This window comes from Octodon degus, unplaced genomic scaffold (assembly GCF_000260255.1).
Source record: "Octodon degus isolate 3935 unplaced genomic scaffold, OctDeg1.0 scaffold00239, whole genome shotgun sequence".
Taxonomy (NCBI): domain Eukaryota; kingdom Metazoa; phylum Chordata; class Mammalia; order Rodentia; family Octodontidae; genus Octodon; species Octodon degus.
In genome coordinates this window covers 1,585,009-1,603,875 of record NW_004524815.1, presented here as the reverse complement: position 1 = coordinate 1,603,875, position 18,867 = coordinate 1,585,009, and the positions used below count along the sequence as shown (strand labels likewise).

At 55.6% G+C, this 18,867-nt stretch overlaps 3 protein-coding genes across 5 annotated transcripts in view; 1 reads left to right on the top strand and 2 right to left on the bottom strand.

The window, feature by feature from the left end:
• Window positions 1–505, bottom strand: part of Zdhhc5 (zinc finger DHHC-type containing 5) — a 26,917-nt gene extending 26,412 nt beyond the window's left edge. Inside the window, exon 1 of the mRNA XM_004645773.2 lies at window positions 217–505. The gene's annotated coding sequence lies outside the window, so the exon portion shown is untranslated. The remainder of the gene's footprint in view (window positions 1–216) is intronic.
• A 2,346-nt stretch (window positions 506–2,851) lies between these two features.
• Clp1 (cleavage and polyadenylation factor I subunit 1) lies at window positions 2,852–10,177 on the bottom strand. 3 transcript variants are annotated; one of them, XR_002819037.1, is made up of 4 exons: window positions 10,042–10,118; window positions 8,714–9,341; window positions 7,304–8,040; window positions 2,852–2,876 (listed from the first exon to the last, which is right to left on the bottom strand). XR_002819037.1 is itself a non-coding variant. In XM_023706061.1 (3 exons), the coding sequence occupies exons 2-3, from the start codon at window positions 9,317–9,319 to the stop codon at window positions 7,369–7,371; spliced, it is 1,278 nt and encodes a 425-aa protein (XP_023561829.1). In that variant the 5' UTR covers window positions 9,320–9,341; window positions 10,123–10,177; the 3' UTR covers window positions 7,009–7,368. The 3 variants fall into 3 exon arrangements, 2 of the variants coding, with proteins under 2 accessions (XP_023561829.1, XP_023561828.1); XM_023706061.1 differs by lacking the exons at window positions 2,852–2,876; window positions 10,042–10,118 and adding an exon at window positions 10,123–10,177 and having other exon boundaries at window positions 7,009–8,040; XM_023706060.1 differs by lacking the exon at window positions 2,852–2,876 and having other exon boundaries at window positions 7,009–8,040.
• Window positions 10,178–14,292: 4,115 nt separating this feature from the next.
• Window positions 14,293–18,725, top strand: Ypel4 (yippee like 4). The gene is made up of 5 exons (XM_004645770.2): window positions 14,293–14,491; window positions 16,651–16,973; window positions 17,072–17,115; window positions 17,555–17,663; window positions 17,783–18,725. The coding sequence occupies exons 2-5, from the start codon at window positions 16,833–16,835 to the stop codon at window positions 17,870–17,872; spliced, it is 384 nt and encodes a 127-aa protein (XP_004645827.1). The 5' UTR covers window positions 14,293–14,491; window positions 16,651–16,832; the 3' UTR covers window positions 17,873–18,725.
• Window positions 18,726–18,867: the final 142 nt, after the last annotated feature.

Here is an 18,867-nt window from a genome sequence, read left to right as displayed (position 1 = left end):
TCGGCGCGGGGACCAGCTCCGGCCCAGCAGGAGCCGCTCGCCCGGCGGCCATGGAGCCCGCCTCGACCAGCAGCCCGCCCGTCCACCCCGGGCCCGCGGCGAGGACGGGGCCCTCGACCCCCTGCCGCGCTCCCCCTTCCCTAGAGGTCACTCTCCCCTCCCACCTCCCCGGCCCGCACTTCCGGTTCCGCAGGGGCTGGCGTCCCCGGGACTCACCTGCGGCGCGGCGCCCGTCACCGGCGCCGTCGTTGTCACCGCCGCTTCCCGGCAGTGCCGTCCGGCCGCTGAGAGAAGAGGCAGCGCGCGGCCCCCGCACGCTCCACGCCCGCCCCGCTCCCGCGCGCTCCCGCTCGCGACGCTCGCCTTCGTGCCGGCGCGCGGCCGCGGCCCTCAGTGCCAGGGCCCGAGCCCTCCCGGCGCTCCCATTGGCTCCCCGGCCCGGGCGCGCGCAGCGTCTCGCGCGGGGCACGTTCCTCTCATTCATGAGGCTCGCGCCTCCGCGCCCGCCCCCGCTCACTCTCTCATTCACCCGTGCCCCCACCCCCACGCCTCTCCGGTGCGTGCGCGCGAACGCCGGCGACCGCGGCGACCTCGCGTTCTGATTGGCTCCAGAGATACAACGCCGTACGCACGCAAAGCGGCGGGAGCGCGCGCGCAGGGCCGTCGAGTTCCGCGGGCGACTAGTCGAAAAAGGCTGGGTAACTGCGCAGGAGTTGGAAATAGGGAGAAAACTGAGGAAGCACTCCTTTCTCCTGCATCCTGTCTTGCGCTCATGCGGTAGCCAACCAGGAACCTTAAATTTTAAAAAGTATACATGTATGCTAGAACGACTCCCTAGCAAGGGCCACTCTCAAATTCACCAATGTCACCTCCCCATAGAAGTGGTATGGTCCAGACTGGCTCCTAGCGTAGCCAATTACGGACGGGCCGCCTTGTCTTTCTGCTCCGCCCCTTCATGCATTGGCCAACCGCGTGGAAGCTAAGGTCACCACCCTCCCCTGCCATTTTTTTTTTTTTGATGGCATAAACTTTATTTAAACACCTTGCTGGTCCATCCAGATCTCTGGGTGTTGAGAGAGTTGAGCTCGAACTTGGACAGGGGCTGGCTGGCCTAGCAGACCAGGCACGGCAGGGCGAAGCCCCCGCCAGGATTGGGAGCCGGGCGGCAGGCCTGCGGGTTTGAGAACTCTGCGCTGCCTTCCAGACCGCACCCGATCAGAGAACGCAGCTGCACAGCCGCGGCTGTCCAGAATAGCTCTGGTCCCTGGCGAGCTGCTGGCCGAGTCCCCGAAGATCACAGCGAGAGGCTTTGCCCTAATTAGTCCGGGACGGCGGCGAAGCCCATGGCGATGCTACACGTGCCCCCTCTGGAGTTCGGGCCGCTTCCCATCCGAGAGCAGCGCTGGCGGTTATGTAACAACCAGGAAAAGAACGGATTCTGCCTCGACCTGCAGTGTGTGCTCGGCCTGGTTTCCAGGGTGGATGCAACTGCAGCTGAGACTGTGGTGCTGACACGTTCGCATCAGGCAGCCAGGGGAAGGAGGCGTCTGCCCTGTTTCCTGGGGTCCTGCCTACTCCCTTCCCTGTCGTGGCATTTATTATTAATTCTAATTCATTCTTATTTGGATTTTGACGCCAATCCTCCTGCCTCAGCCTCCATTCTGGAATCACAGGCATGACTGATTTAGTTCTAATTCATTCTTGCAATGGGCTTCAACCCAGCATGTATTACAACACAGAGGTCTTGTTAGTATTTTTTTAAAACTTTGAAATCGTAAAAAAGATACATTTGGGGCTGGGGAGATGGCTCAGTAGAATAAGTGCTTGCCTGACAAGCTCAAGGACCTGAGTTCAATCCCCCGTTCCGAAAAAAAAAAAAAAAGATACATTTATTGCTGGAGGTGTTTTCTGTTTCTATTTTGTTTTTTGGAGGAACTGGGGGATTGAACTCAGGCCCTTGCAAGCACTTATTCTACTGAGCCATCTCCTTGGCCCTAGAGGTGTGTTTTTGACCTCTTAAATCACTTTCTCCTAAAATGAAATCGAATTTCATTTTTTTTTTAGTTAGCTGTTAAGAATTTTCATTTCCTCTACTTCACAAATTGAGCATTTTTATTTTTTCACTTCAACTGAGAACCTACAGGCATCTTGATGTCTGTTGGGGAGAGGGGCTCTGGGAAAGACCGCCTATTCCCAGCTTTCACCACCCAACCACTGTACTCCTGAGCTTACTCTCCCAGCTCTTTTCTGACATTGCAGCCTCTTGAGTCCTCCCAAGCTCTGGGATTACAGTTCCAGCTCTTTTATTTTTCCTGTTTTTCTTTCTTTCTTTTTTTTTTTTTTTTTTTGCGGTGCAGGGGATTGAACTCAGAAGCTTGTGCTTGCAGGGCAGGCACTTATTCTGCTGAGCTATCTCCCCAGCCCTCCTGCAGGGCTGGTGCAGCACATGTTGCCTGGGGATGAAACTGTGGTCCCTGCACTTGCATAAGCTTGCCTGAGCCGGCGCTTTAGACCACTGAGTCTCCCAGCTCTTTTTCATGGAGGCATAATTACTACCTACATCAGCCAAAGGTTTTGTTTTGTTTTGTTTGCGGAACCAGGGATTGAACTCAGGCCCTTGCGCTTGCCAGGCAAGCACTTATTCTACTGAGCCATCTCCTCGGCCCCCAGCCGAGGTTTTACTAGAGGAACAGATATAACACAAGATGTACAAATGTATAAAAAATAGCAAGATTGGCTCATGACAGTCAGGCACGGTCAGAGGAGGAAACGTGCAGAGGAGAGCACGTCTGCACACTGGAGACTGCAGGACTCAGTCCAAGGTCTGGAGCTCACTGCAGCGTTCCGTGCAAGTCCATATCAGGAGGCTAACAGGTCTGCGACAGCAAACATGAGATCCTGAGTTGCTTCCCAGTAACAACAGCAAAAAAAAAAAAAAAAATCCAAACTGGGTACAGTGGCACAATCCTATAATCCCAGAACTCAGGAGGCTGAAGCAGGAAGATTGTTGTGAGTTGGAGACCAGCCTGGGCTACAGAGTGAGCTCAAGGCCAGCCTGAACTACATAGTGAGACCCTGTCTCAAAAAAACAAACTATAGAAACCATCCCACAACTGCATGAGGCTTTGAAGAGACATCCAGGCAGAAACGGTAACAATGGTACTAAAAACACTCTTTTGATATGTCTACAAATACCTGATAATTTTCTAGTGTTTTCATCTATGTTTTTTCTTTGAGATACTGGCTCACTACATGGTCCAGGTTGGCCTTAAGTGTATGGTGAACCTCCTGCTTCTGCCTCCATCAGCCTCTTGAGTGCTGGGACCACAGGTACGTGCCACTATGCCCTTTTTTTTTTTTTTTGCTTGTTTGGTTTTTTAAATGTATTTAGTACAGGGTCTCATTACACAGACCAGACCATAGTGATCCTCCTGTTTTCAACCTCCCAAGCACTGGGATTACAGGCCTGCACCAGCACACCCAGTCTGTTGCTGTTTCAGCGCACCCCGGGGGTGGGGCTGGCACAGTTCTCCGGGATCGAAACCCAGTCCGTGTCTGTCTGAGCACGGGCTTTCGTCTGCTGAGCTATCTAGCCAGCCCTTCAATTTTTATTAGTACGTACTTGCAGCGCGTAATGCCCCCCTCCATCATGGGGGCTACTGGCACCTGCACTCTCCTGTCCGTGTCGGAGGCACAGCTTGGGGCCACACGGTAGGGTCCCGGCCTGTGCTATAGGATGGGCTTTCCTTTGTGCTTAAGACTTCCTTTGGGTATATGAAGAATTTAAAACATACAAAAATGTGCACACACATACCAATCATTAATTTCTCTTCATCTAGATTCCATGAGACCCTGTCCTATCTGAAAGACTTAACCATGAATGCTCCTTCTATACCATATCCTAATCTTTTTTTTGCAGCACCAGGGATTGAACTCAGGACCCTGCACTTGCCAGGCAGGTGCTTATTCTATTGAGCTATCTCCCCAGCCCCATATCCTAATCCTTAACAAAGCTCTTCTGTCTCTTTGAGACAGTTCAGGCTGGCCTTGTGCTTACTTTGTAGCCCAGGCTGGCCTCAAACTTGCAACAATCCTCCTGTCAGCCTCCACAGTGCTGGGATTACAGGTAGAGCACTGGGATTACAGGTGTCCACCACCACATCTGGCTTAACACTTTTTTGGTGTGGGAAAATTTAGGCCCAGGCTGGCCTACATCTCACAGCAATCCTCCTGCCGCAGCCTGCGAGTCCTTTACAACAAAAAGTAATCATACCAATCAGTGTCTACAAAGGTTTATCTGTAGTTACCCGTGCTTCCTCAGTGTGCACCATGTCTTCAGTCTATTTCAGTAGGCCTTTTGTCCCTATCATTCGAGGGTGAGGCTGCATTTTTCACGTCAGCACTGAAACTCATCAATGCTGGGAGACGCACAGTGATGTCATCACGCAGCTCTGCCTGCGCTTGACCTTTCCCCTCCCCGCTCCGGTGCTGGGAGCAAGCCTAGGGCTGGTGCACACTGGCAAAGGCTCTGCACCTGAAAGCACATCCCAAGCACCTGCTCAGCCACTTCCTTCCCATGTCTGCTTCTTTTAATTCAAATTCTTTTTTTTGTTGTTGTTCTTTTTGTGGTACCTGGGGATTGAACTCACAACCGTGTTCTTGCCAGGGAAGCACTTTTTCCACTGAGCTGTCTCCCCAGCTCCCCATGTTTGCTTCTTCATTTCCATGTCCACAGATCTGGCATGAGCACTTGTGTAAGGTCCTGAGTTCCATCTCCAATACCAAAAAAAAACAAAAAACAAAAAATGCCCTTGGGGGGCCGGGGAGATGGCTCAATGAAATAAGCGCTTCCCTGGCAAGCGCAAGGGCCTGAGTTCAACCCCTGGTTCTGCAAAAAAAAAAAAAAAAAAAAAAAAGTATTGCTAGGGGGCCGGGGAGATGGTTCAGTGGAATAAGTGCTTCCCTGGCAAGCGCAAGGCCCTAAGTTCAATTCCCCAGTTCCACAAAAAAAAAAAAAAAAAAGAAAGAAAAAGAAAAAATGCCCGTGGCTCCATTTTTTAAAAAGCCCTGGATTTCGGTTTCCTTTCCTTATCACTCATCAGCAAGTCCTACCCTTTTTACCTTCAAAATAAGGAACGGAACCTGGTGGTGCACACCTGTAATCCCAGCGCTCAGCAGGTTGAGACAGGAGGATCACTGTGAGCTTGAGACCAGCCTGGGGGCTACAAAAGTGAGCACAAGGCCAGCCTGAACTGCGTAGCAGAGACCCAGTCTCAAAAATAAGTAAAAACTCCAGTGAGGGTGCGATGGGGTACACCTGCTGGTACAACCCAAGCACTCGAGAGGCTGAGGCAGGAGGATCATGAGTTCGAGGCCAGCTCGGGCTACGTAACGTCCAAAACGGCCCAAGCGCGGACAGCAGCCCTCCCCTCCACCCATGCTGCTGTCATCAGTCTCTCAGTGCTCAAGAGAACTGTAACCCTCTTGGCTTACTAAGCTTGGAACCCAAGCCATTTGCTGAGCTACGGCCCCGGCCTTTTTAATATTTTATTTTGAGACAGGATCATGCCACATAGTTAAGCTGCCAGGATGGGGAACCTGCAGTCCTCCTGCCCCAGACTCCAAGTGCTGGGACTGCAGGCATGCACTGCCCTGACCCTACCACTCTGCAAGGCTGAGGCCTTCGACGGCAGGTTCAAGCCCAGCCTGGGTAACCTTGTGATTACCACAGAGACCCTGTCTCAAAATAGAAAGGGCCAGTGATGGGGCTGTGTTCAATCCCTAGTGCGAGCAAAGAGTAAGGCTCCTTCCTGACCACACACGCTCAAGCAGCTTTGCCATCTCATACTGCTCAAGTCGAGTCTGCTCGGTGCTCACTGCATTACATCTGGCCATTCTTCATGGGAAGGCACATATGACCTTGTCTTTCTTGTCCCCACCAAGGAGGGTCCCTGACATTGTGTCCCGCTCCACGAAAAGTAAGTTTCCTAAGAAGGAATGGATGAATCGTATCAGACTTCTTAACCCAAGTCCAAACGAAGGACATCCATCAGTCACATGCAAGACATCAAAGAGAACGTCCTGTGCAGCCCCTTCCTATCTGAACGTTCAAGCAACACTTGGACTTAGGGCCTGGTTCTAATCACACAGACCCGAAAGGTAACTGCAGAAGAGAAAACGAGCCCTCGCTAGGAAAGAGATCTGGGACCTCAGCCTAAGATTATCGAAGCTGTAACTCCCCCGAGAACTCAGTATTGACAACAGACCTACTGTCTTCTTTTCCCATCTGCCAAAGAATGGGGAATTGGCTGGTTGTGTGAAAGGCCTATAATTCCAGCACTGGGAAGGAGGAGGCAGGAGATTCTCCACAAGCCCACAAGGTTGAGGCTAGTCTGGGCTACAGAGTGAGACCCTGGTTGGCTCAAGCCAACCAAAAAAAAAGAAGGCCAGGCACGGTGGCATAGCCTGTAATCCCAGCACCAGGGAAGCTGAGGCAGGAGAATCACCATGAGTTGGAAGCCAAGCTGAGCTACATAAGTGAGTTCCAGGCCACCTTGCACTACACAGCATGACCCTGTAACCACACAAAAAAATAAGAGGTGGCGTAGGAAGAGAAGAAATCATAACTCTGTTTGGCTCAGAGGTAATTCTCAATTTTCCCTTTGTCTAATCATTTGATTAATAAATCATTCCTGGGCTGGGAAGATTCCATAGCAGCCTAAGCACCTGCCTAGCAAGTGTAAGGATCTGGGTTTGATCCCCAGTATCACATGTGGGGCCAGCCCTGGAACCCCAGGCATGCTGTGCCAGCCCCAAAACCGGGCGTGGTGGTGCATGCCTGTAATCCTAGCACTGGGGAGGCTGAAACAGGAGGATCCCTAAGAGTCCAAGCTGTGTAGTGAGACCTTGTACCAAATAAATAGCTCCAATAATGCTCCAATAACGCTTCTGCAGAAGAAAAAGGTACTTTTTAAATTACACATCCATAGTATAGCAATCATATTAAAATAACTTTTTATTTGAAGTTGACTGAAAAGAATCCCTCTAGTTCACACTCTCACCCTGGATAAATTAGCTGCTCGCACGTGTGTACGAAGTGGTAATGGAAAATAGTCAAGAAGCACCTTGAGAGAAAGGCGAGTCCTCTGAGGTCTCAGAGCCCAGCTGGCATCCCGGGCAACCTAAGAGAGGCAATCGCATGTTCATGGCTGCCCCCGGACTCCCAGCTGGAAGGTCTGGCTCAGGGAGAATATACGCCACCTGGAGCCGTTGCCACAACAGTCAGCCTCACCAGGCCTCTCACCTGCGTGCCTGTGGGGCCAGCCAGAAGAGGAGCCCACAGTCCAGAGGGCACGGCTGCCACCACCTCTACTTGAGATCCATGAACCGGATGTCCATGATGAGCAGGAAGTTCTTGGGCAGTGGCCGGGGTGCTGGAGAAAGTACAGTGAACACCTGGTGCTCCAGGTCCACGCTGGTCACCACGATGAAGCCGGCCACGCTGGTCTCCGAGAGGTTTTCCTCAGTGCCCTCGGCCGTGCTCACACTGAGGAGATGGTGCACCATGTCCCGGCCAGGGGTGACGGGCACAAGCTTCAACTGGTTGTCCTCTTGTGACATGCCGAGCGGCAGACAGGAGTCAGGGATGGTGGGGGCGCCCACTTTGTAGATCTTCACATCTGAAAATTTGACATTGAAGGCGTGGGGATAGAAGCAGCCCCGGAAACCGTAGAAGTACTCGCGGATGCGCTCGTCCCTGCACTCACGCCGGAAGTCCTTGGAGCGCTCTACCACACCGCCCGACTTGGGCAGCAGCACGGTGCGTACGAAGTGAGGCAGGTCGCGTTTCAGCTCGTTGTACAGGCGCTCCTGGTCCAGCACCACCACCACATCCACCTCGAAGGCAGAGGCCGCGTGCACTAGCGCCTGGTACCCTGAGCCCTTGACCCAGCCGCAGGTGTTGATGACGCAGCCGCTCACAGACGCCCTCCGGTTCACCTCGCACCGCTGGTTAAACACATCTGCTAAGCGGGACGTAATCTGCAATGGATGGGACAAGGGGCCAACAGAAAACCCCCAGGCAAGGGGGAAGGGAGGAAAGATGAAAGAATTAAGGTGTGTGATGTGCAGGCACCAGCTCCTCACAAGGAGTGGGGATGCACACGTGCACCAAAAAAGAGGAAAAACTAAAAATATTCAGACCAATGTGTGGCTGTTCTGTCCCCCTTTAAGGGTACTGGGCACAAGAGAAATGGCTTAACGTGTGTGCGCTTCCACAGGGCTGGGAGCCAGACTCAGAATTAGGACACTGGGCCAGTATGACACCACAGGCCATACCCTCAGCCCCCAAAGCACACTTCGGGCTCGCTGTGGACTCACTGTGTAGCGCAGGGTGGTTGCAAACTCACATGGACCCTCCTGCCTCAGCCTCCTGGGTGCTGACACTACAGGCGTGTGCCACCATATTGGGTTTCAAATACCGACCTAACACCTGTGGTTTTGACCTCAAAGATGTTACTGCATGTTATTTCTGTTCCTGTTTTATGTCCAATGTGGACACTAGGAAGTCTACAAAAGCGATAACCTGAGGCTAATGCTTAAAACTGCGTTCGCGCAGCAGCAGAAGCAATAAGCTGAAAGGGGACAAAGTACAGGAAAGCTACCACGCCCCGACCAGCAACCCGACCTCCCCCGCCGGGGCTCCAGCGCTCACCTTATTATACAGCTTGATGTTGGTCCCTGGAGTGGTAGAGCCAAAGTGATAGACCAGCGGGGCCTGGATGGAGAAGCCTTCCTCCACGTCTGCCGGCCGCTCGATGTACAGGGCGCCCATGGTACCGGGGATGGACACGGAGCCCTGGCCCACATCCAGCTCCACATAAGTAGGCCTGCGACCCAAGCGCACTGCGTAGTTGAGCAGCAGGCGGCACACGGTGGATTTGCCCACGTCTGTGGGGCCCACGACCATCACTCGCGGCCCGCGCTCCTCCTCCTTTTCCGCCTGCCTCCGCATCTGCTCCAGGGCCGTGTGAGTGTTGAGGTACAGCAACATGGGGGTGTCCTTGGAGACGTATGCCACTTCGGTGCGGCCACTCAACTGCACAGAGCAGCCGTGCCAAGTGAAAACAGCCACCTTGGCCCCAGCGTCAAAGGTGAACTTCTTGTTGCGGGTCAGCTCTGTGCCAAAGATCTCTGCCATGCCGGCCAACAACTCCAGCTGCACCGACTGCGACGCCTCCACCTCAAAGCGCAGTTCTGTTTCCCGCTCCAGCTCAAATTTGGTCGTGGGCTTCTTGTCATCATTGGCCTCCTCACCCATCTTTTCAGTGTGGCCGTTGTCACTGCAGCACAAATGAAATTTCAGTTTCCGTAGTGTAGTGGTTATCACGTTCGCCTCACGCAAATCAGATTTCCGATCCCACCATATGCCAGGCTTGTTCGCAATCCTGCACCGATGCTTCCCCTTACTTTTACTAGTCTCCTACAAGCTTGCTGTGTATCTTCCCCTACGAGAGGGCCAGGCCGGGCACTTTCCTTTACCGCTGTAACCTCTAGTCCTAGAGCACAGCGTCACAGCCTGCAGCCACCTCGACAACCACACTGGCTGTACGAATGTCTTAAAGGAGGAACGCTATCCAGGGAGTAATCGCCCCATCTTTCCCTGCCTCGCGACGAACCTGCGGCGGGGGAGAAAGGCGGGAAGCAGGTACCCCCTCCCCAACACGCTGAGTCAACAAGGGCATCAGCAGTCCCGGACGCAAAGCAGAGCACGCCGGGTTTGCACTGTGGCCACGGCCTAAGGCCTGGCTCCACAACGCCTCTCTGAACCCCTTCCTCAGCCGTCAAGTGCAGGCACTTCCGCTTCCGCGCTCACAGTGCGGTGCCGGGGAAAACTAGGCGGGGCGGCGAGGGGGTACTTCGTAAACTGGAAACACCGAGCAAACAGCGCTTCCGGTTCTCACTCCAGCGTCTGTCCCACCACCCGCACACTGAAATATGCTCAGGCCCCAAGTCTTTGAGTCTTGGAGCTTATTATCTCACCAAAAGAGCCAGAAGCCCAAACCAGTAAACCCTCGACGTCCCGCGGGGCAGGACTCAAACCCAACTGCAAACCGCGCTCACCTTGCTGGGCATCGGAAATGCAGGCAGTTCCGCTCTTGCGCAGTGCGAGGAGGCAAGGGAGCGCGATGCCTCTTGGGACATGTAGTTGCGTGAGAACAGCGCGCGTAGCCGCTTGGCCTTCTGGGAATTGTAGTTGAGGATTATTGCGCACGTGATTCCGAGGTGGGCGGGGCGTCAGGGAAGGGCAGCTGCGGACCCCCAGCAGGTCAGAACTTTGCTCTCCTGGCAGACACGCAGAGGGGTGATCGGCGAGGAGCCGCGGGGCTCAGCTTGGCGAAACCCCAAGCCAGCAAGTGGGGGAAATGAGCAGAACCCCGTTCAGGAAACGAGAGACCAAGGAGTTGGAAAAGTGGAGGAAAACAGGCCATGCCAGGCTAACGGGCTCTGCCTGACACCTCTCTAGCTGTATAGCAGGCATTCAGAAAAGTCTTTCACAGAGTAATAAAAGTCCAGTATTCCTTTTGGCTCTAAATCACAAGCCACACTTGGTGGCGCACACCTGTAATACTGGGACTCGGGAGGCTGACACAGGAGGATCGCCACGAGCTCGAGGCCAGCCTGGGCTACACAGTGAGTTCTAGGCCCGCCTGGACTACATAACTAGCGAGAGCCTGGTTCAAAGCAACGGGAGGGTCACACCTCCTCTCCACCCGGCCGGGCATGTTGTTGGGGTCTTTTCTCCTTGGATCTCGGAAGTTGTCCAAGGTCAGTCGTGTGCCCCCTGCCTCTTCGCACAGGCGTGGACTTTGGAGTCCTGTGTTGCTCCCTTGCTGGATGACTCTGGGCAAATCACAGGCTTCCAGTGGCAGACGTTTCTGGCCCGTAAAACGGGGATAATAACAGTACCCAACCTCTTAAAATTGTTTTGAAGATTGTACGGGATGGTGCGCCACGTAGCAGCACTAAACAGGGAGTCTGTAACACAGAAGATCCAATCTGATGTTAGCTTTTAAGTTTTGATGATAGGGTGGGGGGGGCTATAATAATATCTAGTTATACGGCACTTTACATGTTTCAAAGTCCTTTCAGCAATCTTGTTTCACTGCCGGCTGCACGGTCATTATTATCTCGTTTCACTTGGGGGAGGAGACAGGCCGCGGTTAAGGTTACTCGCAGGCTGAGTCAGGTCCAGGTCCTGCTCTGTGGGTCTCACAGGTTGCAGAGTCCTTCCTCCTGCAAGAACCCAGAGCGGCAGGTACCACTTTACATCTGCCTGGCTTTCCTAGACCGGTGGGCCCTTGATCGTGGCAGCTTCCCTGGTTCCCACCGGCAGGTTCTCCTGCTGGCCTTGTGTGTTCCTCCTTTTTCAGGCGCAGCAATCGTTCTTCCCTGAGCTGGTTTTCTTTAGCAGTTTCAAAGTTTTCTCCGCGCATGCGTTAGTTCTTCCATGAATGAGTGGGTGTCTGCTGGGCTTTTACCATTCTGCCCGTTTTCAACTTCGACGCGGTGGCGCACACCTGTAACCCCAGCACTCAAGAGGCTGAGGCAGGAGGATGGCTATGAGTTTGAGCCCAGCCGGGGACACCTAGGGAGACCCCGTCTCAAAAAAGCAATGGAGGAAAATTTCCTTTGCAGACTTTCTCCCTGGTGAGCGTTTCCCATTTCCCTATGATCTGTCTCCCAGGTCTGTTTCTTCGCCTCCGCGTTCTCTCCCTTGAGGCAATTTCTCCCGGCTTCCTGAAGGTCATCTTTCTTTGGCTACTGTGTAAGCATCTCAGGCTGAATTTAGGAAGAGTCCTCTCTCCCTTGGAACATGCTGTGCTCCATTTTTCTCCTTAAGCACAAGAAAAGGGCACAACATTCACAGCATGTGTGCTTGCCTACACTCTTCTCACTGTCTTCCACCCCGCATTTTCTGCCTCCCCAACCCACCCCCAAATGACACTGTCCTCATCCTCCTCGCCAGCTAAACCCTGGATCATTGTGTTCCTGAACTGACATAAATTCACGGGTACCCATTTTACCAAACTTTAAATCCACGCCTCAAAACGAGTTCTCTTTTCCCCTCAAAAACTCCTTTAAACTGGGCATGGGGGACCATGGAGATGGATGGGGCCGGAGAGACGGCTCAGTAGAATAAGCGCTTGCCTGCAAGCGCAAGGGCCTCAGTTCAATCCTCAGTTCCGAGAAAAACAAAAACCAAAAACAGGTATGGTGGCATACACCTGTAATCCCAGCCCTGAGGAGGCGGAGGCAGGAGGATCACTGCAAGTTCAAGGCCAGCCTGAACTTGAGATCCTGTCTCAAGAAAAGCAAAAAGAGAAAATAAAAATCTCTTGGTTTACAATCACCCTTCTTATCTGTTACCCAAAAGACCATTTCCCTGGCTTTATTTTACCAACCTCTTCCTCTCCATCCCAGATCTCTGGTTCTGTCCCTCAAATGCCCACACTATGTTTTCAGAATTTACCTTAAGCCCCAGAACCCTTCCTGAATACATATTCCGAATTCCTAGCTTTAGCTTCTCCCCCCCCCTTTTTTTTAATAGAAACCACACAAACCACTGACAGAATTGTTTCCTATGAATACCTTTGTCAAATTTCGTTTTCTGAATGTTATTAAAAATTAGGGATTTTTTTCATAGGGAATATATTTTGCGTCCATTAGTGACATGATCAGCCCAGTACCCCATGAGCGATACTCTGAAATGACATTTAACAGGAAGGTGCTAGTTACTGAGAAAGCTGGAGGTGGTGTCATGCAGGCCTGTGATCCTAGCACTCTGGTAGGCTGAGGCAGGAAAGTCACAAGTTTGATCCCAGCCAGGGCAACATGAGGACTTAGTGAGACTTTGTCTTAAAAATAAAAAGGGCCGGGGATGTAGCTTAATGTAAAGCCCCCAAGTTAAAACCCCAATACCACCAAATGGGGGGGGAGAATAGAAAAAACAAGAAAAACATAATTTTTTCATAAGAAAAGTTTGACCTATCTCCTGAAATACCAGGAAACAGTAGTACATCTTCTCTGGATTTAGAGGTAGTAAGTTGACAGTACTGCTTTTCTTTTCTTTTTTTTTCCTGTTTTTTTTTCTTTTTTTTAGTGCTGCTTTTCTCTTATTTTTATTCACTTTTTTATTAGTATATGTTTGCAACGCACAGTAATCACAGCCATCTTGGAGAACTGGTACGTCATACTTCAGTTTTGGGGGGGAGTCTGGGGAGATTGAGACAGGGTCGCTATGTAGCCCGGCAAGCCACCCTTCAGCCACTTAGCCCAGGCGGGCCTGGATTTCCCAGTGATCCTCCTGCCTCAGCCTCCAACAGTGCTGGGATGACAGCTGTGAGACGCCAAACCCATCGCACCTGGATCATTTGACAATGCTGCCTTGAAGTTACACTATTATTTACCAGGTAGTGGTCGGGCGCAGGGCACTTGGGGGCCTTTCCACCTCATGTCAGTTTCTTCTGGCGATGGTCAGGTAGAGTTAATAGCTGCTCTGATGTCACAAGAGGAAATCGAGGTGCAGAGCAGATTGTCACTTGCCCAGAGGTTCTGGGCATGGAATCAGCAGCGCTGCAATTCCAACTCAGGTGACTTTAAGACCAAAGCCAGGCTCTGTTGGACTCCATCCCTGTGTAGGGCCAGAGAGCTGCCTGTCCCCAGGGCTTGGTGCGAGGCTCCGCAGTTCTGGGGTGCAAGGGGGAGCCTTCTCGGAGGGCCTGCCTGGAAGGTTCCTGGCAAGCATCTAGGGTACCACAGGAGTCTCACCCAGGAACCCTGAGTCCTGGGGTCTTGAGCAGAGATCCAGCTCGAACTGTCCCATGGCACCCGGTGATGCTTCAGGGACACGAAGTAGGGGCTCGAACGGCGCGGCTTGCTTCGGGCACAGCCTGCCCCCGTGACCGTTTGCCTGCGTCAGGGTTGGTGTTTGAGCCCAAATGGGGAGACGCAGCCTGGTGAATGAACGCGGGTGCGCTTCCTGGCCCTCCTGCGCCCGCGCACCCTCGCCCTCGGCACCGGCCATCTCGCTTCCCACTGCGGCGCCATCTCCTCGGCCACCCGCCTGTCCCCTCCTCTGCCCACCAGCAGCCTGGTCCCCGCCCGGGCCCCCTCCCGCCCCCTCCCGCCCCACCGCCTCCTGTGTCTCCCAGCCCTGCTCTGACGTGGGAGGTGAGGGGGGCGGGGGACGGATGAGTCACAGTGTTATGATGCAGTTCCACAACACACAGCCACAGTCACCCACAGACCGAGGTGCAGCCCGGCAGACCACCTCTGGCCCCCGGCCGCTGTCCACGCTTGGCAGCCCCAGCCCTGAGCCCCTGGCCACCCCCCCTCCCCAATTGAAGGAGCCGAAAGCGAAGAGTGAAGAGCGAGCAGAGAGATCGAGAGCTAGAGAGACTAGCCGGAGATCTCTGGAGCCGACCTCAAGGTGAGGGGGCAGCCCTGCTCCAGGTGGATGCCCCGTGCCAGTGTCCCCTTCTGCGTGCCGCCCCAGCCCCGCCAAGGCATTATTCATCCAGCCTTTGTCCTCCTCCCCTCCCCCGCGGCCTGGCTCCTCTGTCGGCTCTCCTCCATCCCTCTCCAAGCTGCGCCTCCCGCACTCATTTCCCGGCAACTTTGGCCGCTGCATCCAGCGTCACTGCGCACCCTACGGCTGCTGTGCGGACCCCGAACCTGGCCTGGAAGCCGGCGGGCTCGCATCTTTGGACGATACCATCCCAAAGCGCCGCGCGGGGGAAGGGTGGGGGTCCCAGGTAGACAGCATCCCCTAAGTGCCCCCCTCCCCCGGCCCTGCTTCCTGCGAGGCTCGCGATTCCACCACATCTGGATTCTCAGCCTCTGCCTCAGCAGCCACCCGCTCTGCATCCCCAAGGTCCTGCGCGGCGCACATCGCACACCCGGACGCAGCCTCCTTCAGCCCCAGCTGGCCTTTGTTTGCCCATCATCCGCTGACCTGCCGCTCCCTGGGAGGGGTATACGGGGAGAAGCAGTGACCCCTAGTGTCCCTCCAGGATGTTAGTCTCTGGGCAGCCTTCCCCAGCTGGATAGGCACAGGGAAGGAGGCGTGCCGTCCGCCGAGCTTGAGGACCGAGGCCGAGCTTGGGGGACTCCTGAGCAGGTCCCTCATCCCCCAGCCTTGAAGGAGGCATTTCAAGGTGGCTGTTGTCCTAAGGGAACTTGGGCAAAGTTGACGGCAGCCACTGAACACTGTCTACCTGGAAACCAGTAGCGACAAGGGCCACTAGAAGCTGTTGTCACCGGGTTCAGCCCAGGGTGTCTTCCAGGCCTGGCCCTGGTCTCCATGGAGGGTTCTGTATACAGCTGCTGGGTGGCTCTCTCAGAGAGCAGCACCGCTGGGGCACTGTGGCAACTGCGGAGAGTGGGATGGGGACAGCCGGCCTGCCCGGCTGCTGGTGCCCCTGTGCCTCACTGCTCTGGCTCTGCCCGGGCACAGACTTGTGTTGAGCCATGCACCACTGCCCACGAGGGCACGGCAGCACTGCACCTGCTTATCTGGGCCGACAGGGGCCACCTCCCTTCTTATCCCCTGCTCCAGCAGCCTCAGCCCCCTGGGGCTGGCATAGGCCAGCCATGGTTTCCTTTTCAGTCTCCCTGAGTCACTGCTGTTTGTCCCTGGCCCTGGGAGAAGGAGGCACGGTCGCATCTTGTACCCCAAGCCACAGCTTTATTGATGTATCATTTTGAGATACGGGGGTTGGCCCAGGGGCCTGCCCACTGAGCCACATCCACAGCACCCTCCTACATTTTACAGGCAGGATTTTTCTAAGTTGTCCCAGCTAGGCTTGAAACTTGGGATCCTCCTGCCTCAGCCTCCTGGAGTGCTAGGACTGCATGTGCACAACTCCACAACCAGCTCCAAACACAGATCCTAACAACCAGAAGCTCCCTTCTGAGGCCGTGTGCACACGCTGCTCTCACGCTGCACCAGGCAGCCCTGCCCAGCCCAGGACCCTGGCTTCTCCCCTTGGGCTGGTTGTCAAGTTGGCCCCAGAAAAGTGGTCTTGTCTCTCCACGGCTGGAAGCTGACATCTTTCACCAAGCAAAGTGTCGAACAGAGATTGAGGGGCTCAGAGTTTGGGAACATGGCCAAGAGCGCCTTCGGGAGCTGGGGGACAGGCACACCCAGGTCAAGGGTAGAGTTCAGCAGCCAGAGGGCTGGGCAAAGCTAGGCTGGGCACCTGCAGCATACCAGAGGGGCGTGCAGAAAGAGATCCGGAAAAGTAGAGCCTCCAGGCAGCAGTGTCAGGAAGGCCCTGTGCGCACCACGGAGCACTGTAGGCTGTCATGGAGGCCCCGAACCCCGAGGCTGGGCCCGTGCTGATGACGCGGCTTCCATGGCAGCACTGGTGCCAGCGACTTGCTCTCGGTGGAAAATGGCAGAGGCTGCTCTGGCCCCAGGAGACCCCAGCTGCCTCCCTGCTCTGGCAGGAGAAGCCTCCAAACGCTGCCAGAGCAAAGGGGACTCAGGGGACACAGGGCAGTGCTGGGTGGCAGGGGCTGGGAGGCCATGGCAGGGCCTGAGCCCACTGAGGTCAGGCTCCCCTCACCCTGGATCCCTCTCCCTAGGTGACTTCGCTTCTCCACACTTCTTGTCTGGGGGGGCCCTGGCCGGGCAGCCCCCCATAGCTCTCCTGCCCTAAAACACGGCTCTAGCCAACCTGCTTCGCTGCTTCACCTGTGACCGGCTCTGTGGGGGCTGCACAGCGCCAGCCCCTCCAGCCCGCCAGGGCATCGTGCTGCAGCCTGTCATGCCCAGCTGCGACCCGGGCCCGGCCCCCACCTGCCTGCCCGCCAAGACTTTCCGCAGCTACCTGCCTCGCTGCCACCGCACCTACAGCTGTGTGCACTGCCGTGCCCACCTGGCCAAGCACGATGAGCTCATCTCCAAGGTACGATGGAGGCCTGGCTGTGCCCGGCCATGGCCGCTGAGGGCACGGGCAGAGGCAGGGGACACACACTGGTCACTGTCTGCCCTGTGTCTCCGCAGTCCTTCCAAGGGAGCCACGGCCGCGCCTACCTGTTTAACTCCGTGTGAGTCCACTGCTCCTGCGTGTGCTTGCGTGTGTGTGGCTCTTGCTGTAGGGACAGACAGGGGGAGCCATCAGAAAGGAGCTCTTTAGCCTGGCATGGTGACACATGCCCATCATGTCAGCCCTTGAGAGGCCGAGGCAGGAGGATCTCCATGAGCTTGAAGCCAACCTGGGCTCCAGCGAGGGGCCCATCTCAACCCCCTTCCCTCCCCCGTGCCTTCCTTTGGCTCTGCTACCTTTTGCAAAGGGGCTGTAGGAGTAGGGCTGCAGGCTTTCCAGGGGCCTAGTCAGAGCCAGTATCAGCCCTAGAGAAAGAGCCAAGAACCTAGTGACTGTGGGGCGCATGCCGCTGCGGGTTCTTCCGGCCCCTCCGGGTTGCTTGGGGCTGCGCTGACAGAGCCGCCCGGCGGGCGCTGGCTCCTCCTTGTCTCCCTGGACAGGGTCAACGTGGGCTGTGGGCCGGCTGAACAGCGCCTGCTGCTCACCGGGCTGCACTCCGTAGCTGACATCTTCTGCGAGAGCTGCAAGACCACGCTGGGCTGGAAATATGTGAGTGCTGGGGACAGCTCCACACCCTGGGGACCGCGGCTCGAGCGGGGCGGGGGGAGCCCCAGAACCGAGCCGCCCGGTGTAGGCGACCTGGGTGGTCACGAGGCCCTCCCCATCAGGAGCAGGCTTTCGAGAGCAGCCAGAAGTACAAGGAGGGAAAGTACATCATCGAGACCTCACACATGGTGAAGGACAACGGCTGGGACTGAGGGCTCAGGCAGGCTGCGCCCCGCATGCCCCACCCTCCTGCGCCTGCCCCGCCCGGCCCCGCGCGAGTCCAGACCAGCATGTGTACTGCCCGCCCAGCCCCGGCTCCGCCCACCTCCCTGCCCCCACCGCGCCCCCTGGCAGCAGGGGTCTGGGGGCCCCCCGGAGTGTTGAAGGCCCAGGGGCGGCAGCAGCAGTTGGGAAACGCAGCACCAGGAGAGGGGGGCTGGGGGCCGCGTGTGCGCAAGGTCCAGGACACAGACGGCAGGGTGAGGACCCGGCCCCTGTCGTTTGGAGCACACAGAGGTCTCAGGCCAGCTGAGCCTCAGCCACAGGATAGCAGAGGCGAGGCTGGGTTCAGATGCCCGTCGGAAGATGGGGAAAGGACTCAGGCGGCAAGGAACGCCAAGTCTAGGCCCTGGGCAGCAGCTTTGGGGCCCATATCACCCGCTGTTTACCTTGGCACAGGAGAGGCACTTTGCGTTTCTACCCCTTGCCACTGGCAGGGAGGAGGGAACGCGGCACCGCAGCCCCACGCCAGCTGGCAGGGTCCGGGGCCAGGCGAGTGGCCACCGCTCCCTGTGACCCTGTCCCCTGGAGGGCAGCTGGATCATCAGGGCCACGGGGCATCCCGTGGCTGCCACCAGCGAATGAAACTTTTGTATGATACATAAAGTGTTTGGGTCTATTTTTAATAAAAAGGGGAAAAACCACTGTGAGGCGCTCTGTCCCAGCGTTCCTTCTCCACCCATGTGCCACAGCTTGTGTCCAGCTGCCACCAGGGGGGAACCTCAGGTGAGCCTCTGCTTCCTGAGACGGGGTTTAGAGAGCTGTATTCCAACCAGATTCACAACAGCTTCTGTCCAGCCAGGAGTGGTGGAACATGCTGATAACCCAAGCACTAGTCACGAGGCTGAGGCAGGAGGATCACAAGTTCAAGCCCAGCCTAGACTTGTTAGATCCTGTGCCACAAAATAAAACACACACTGGCTCATGT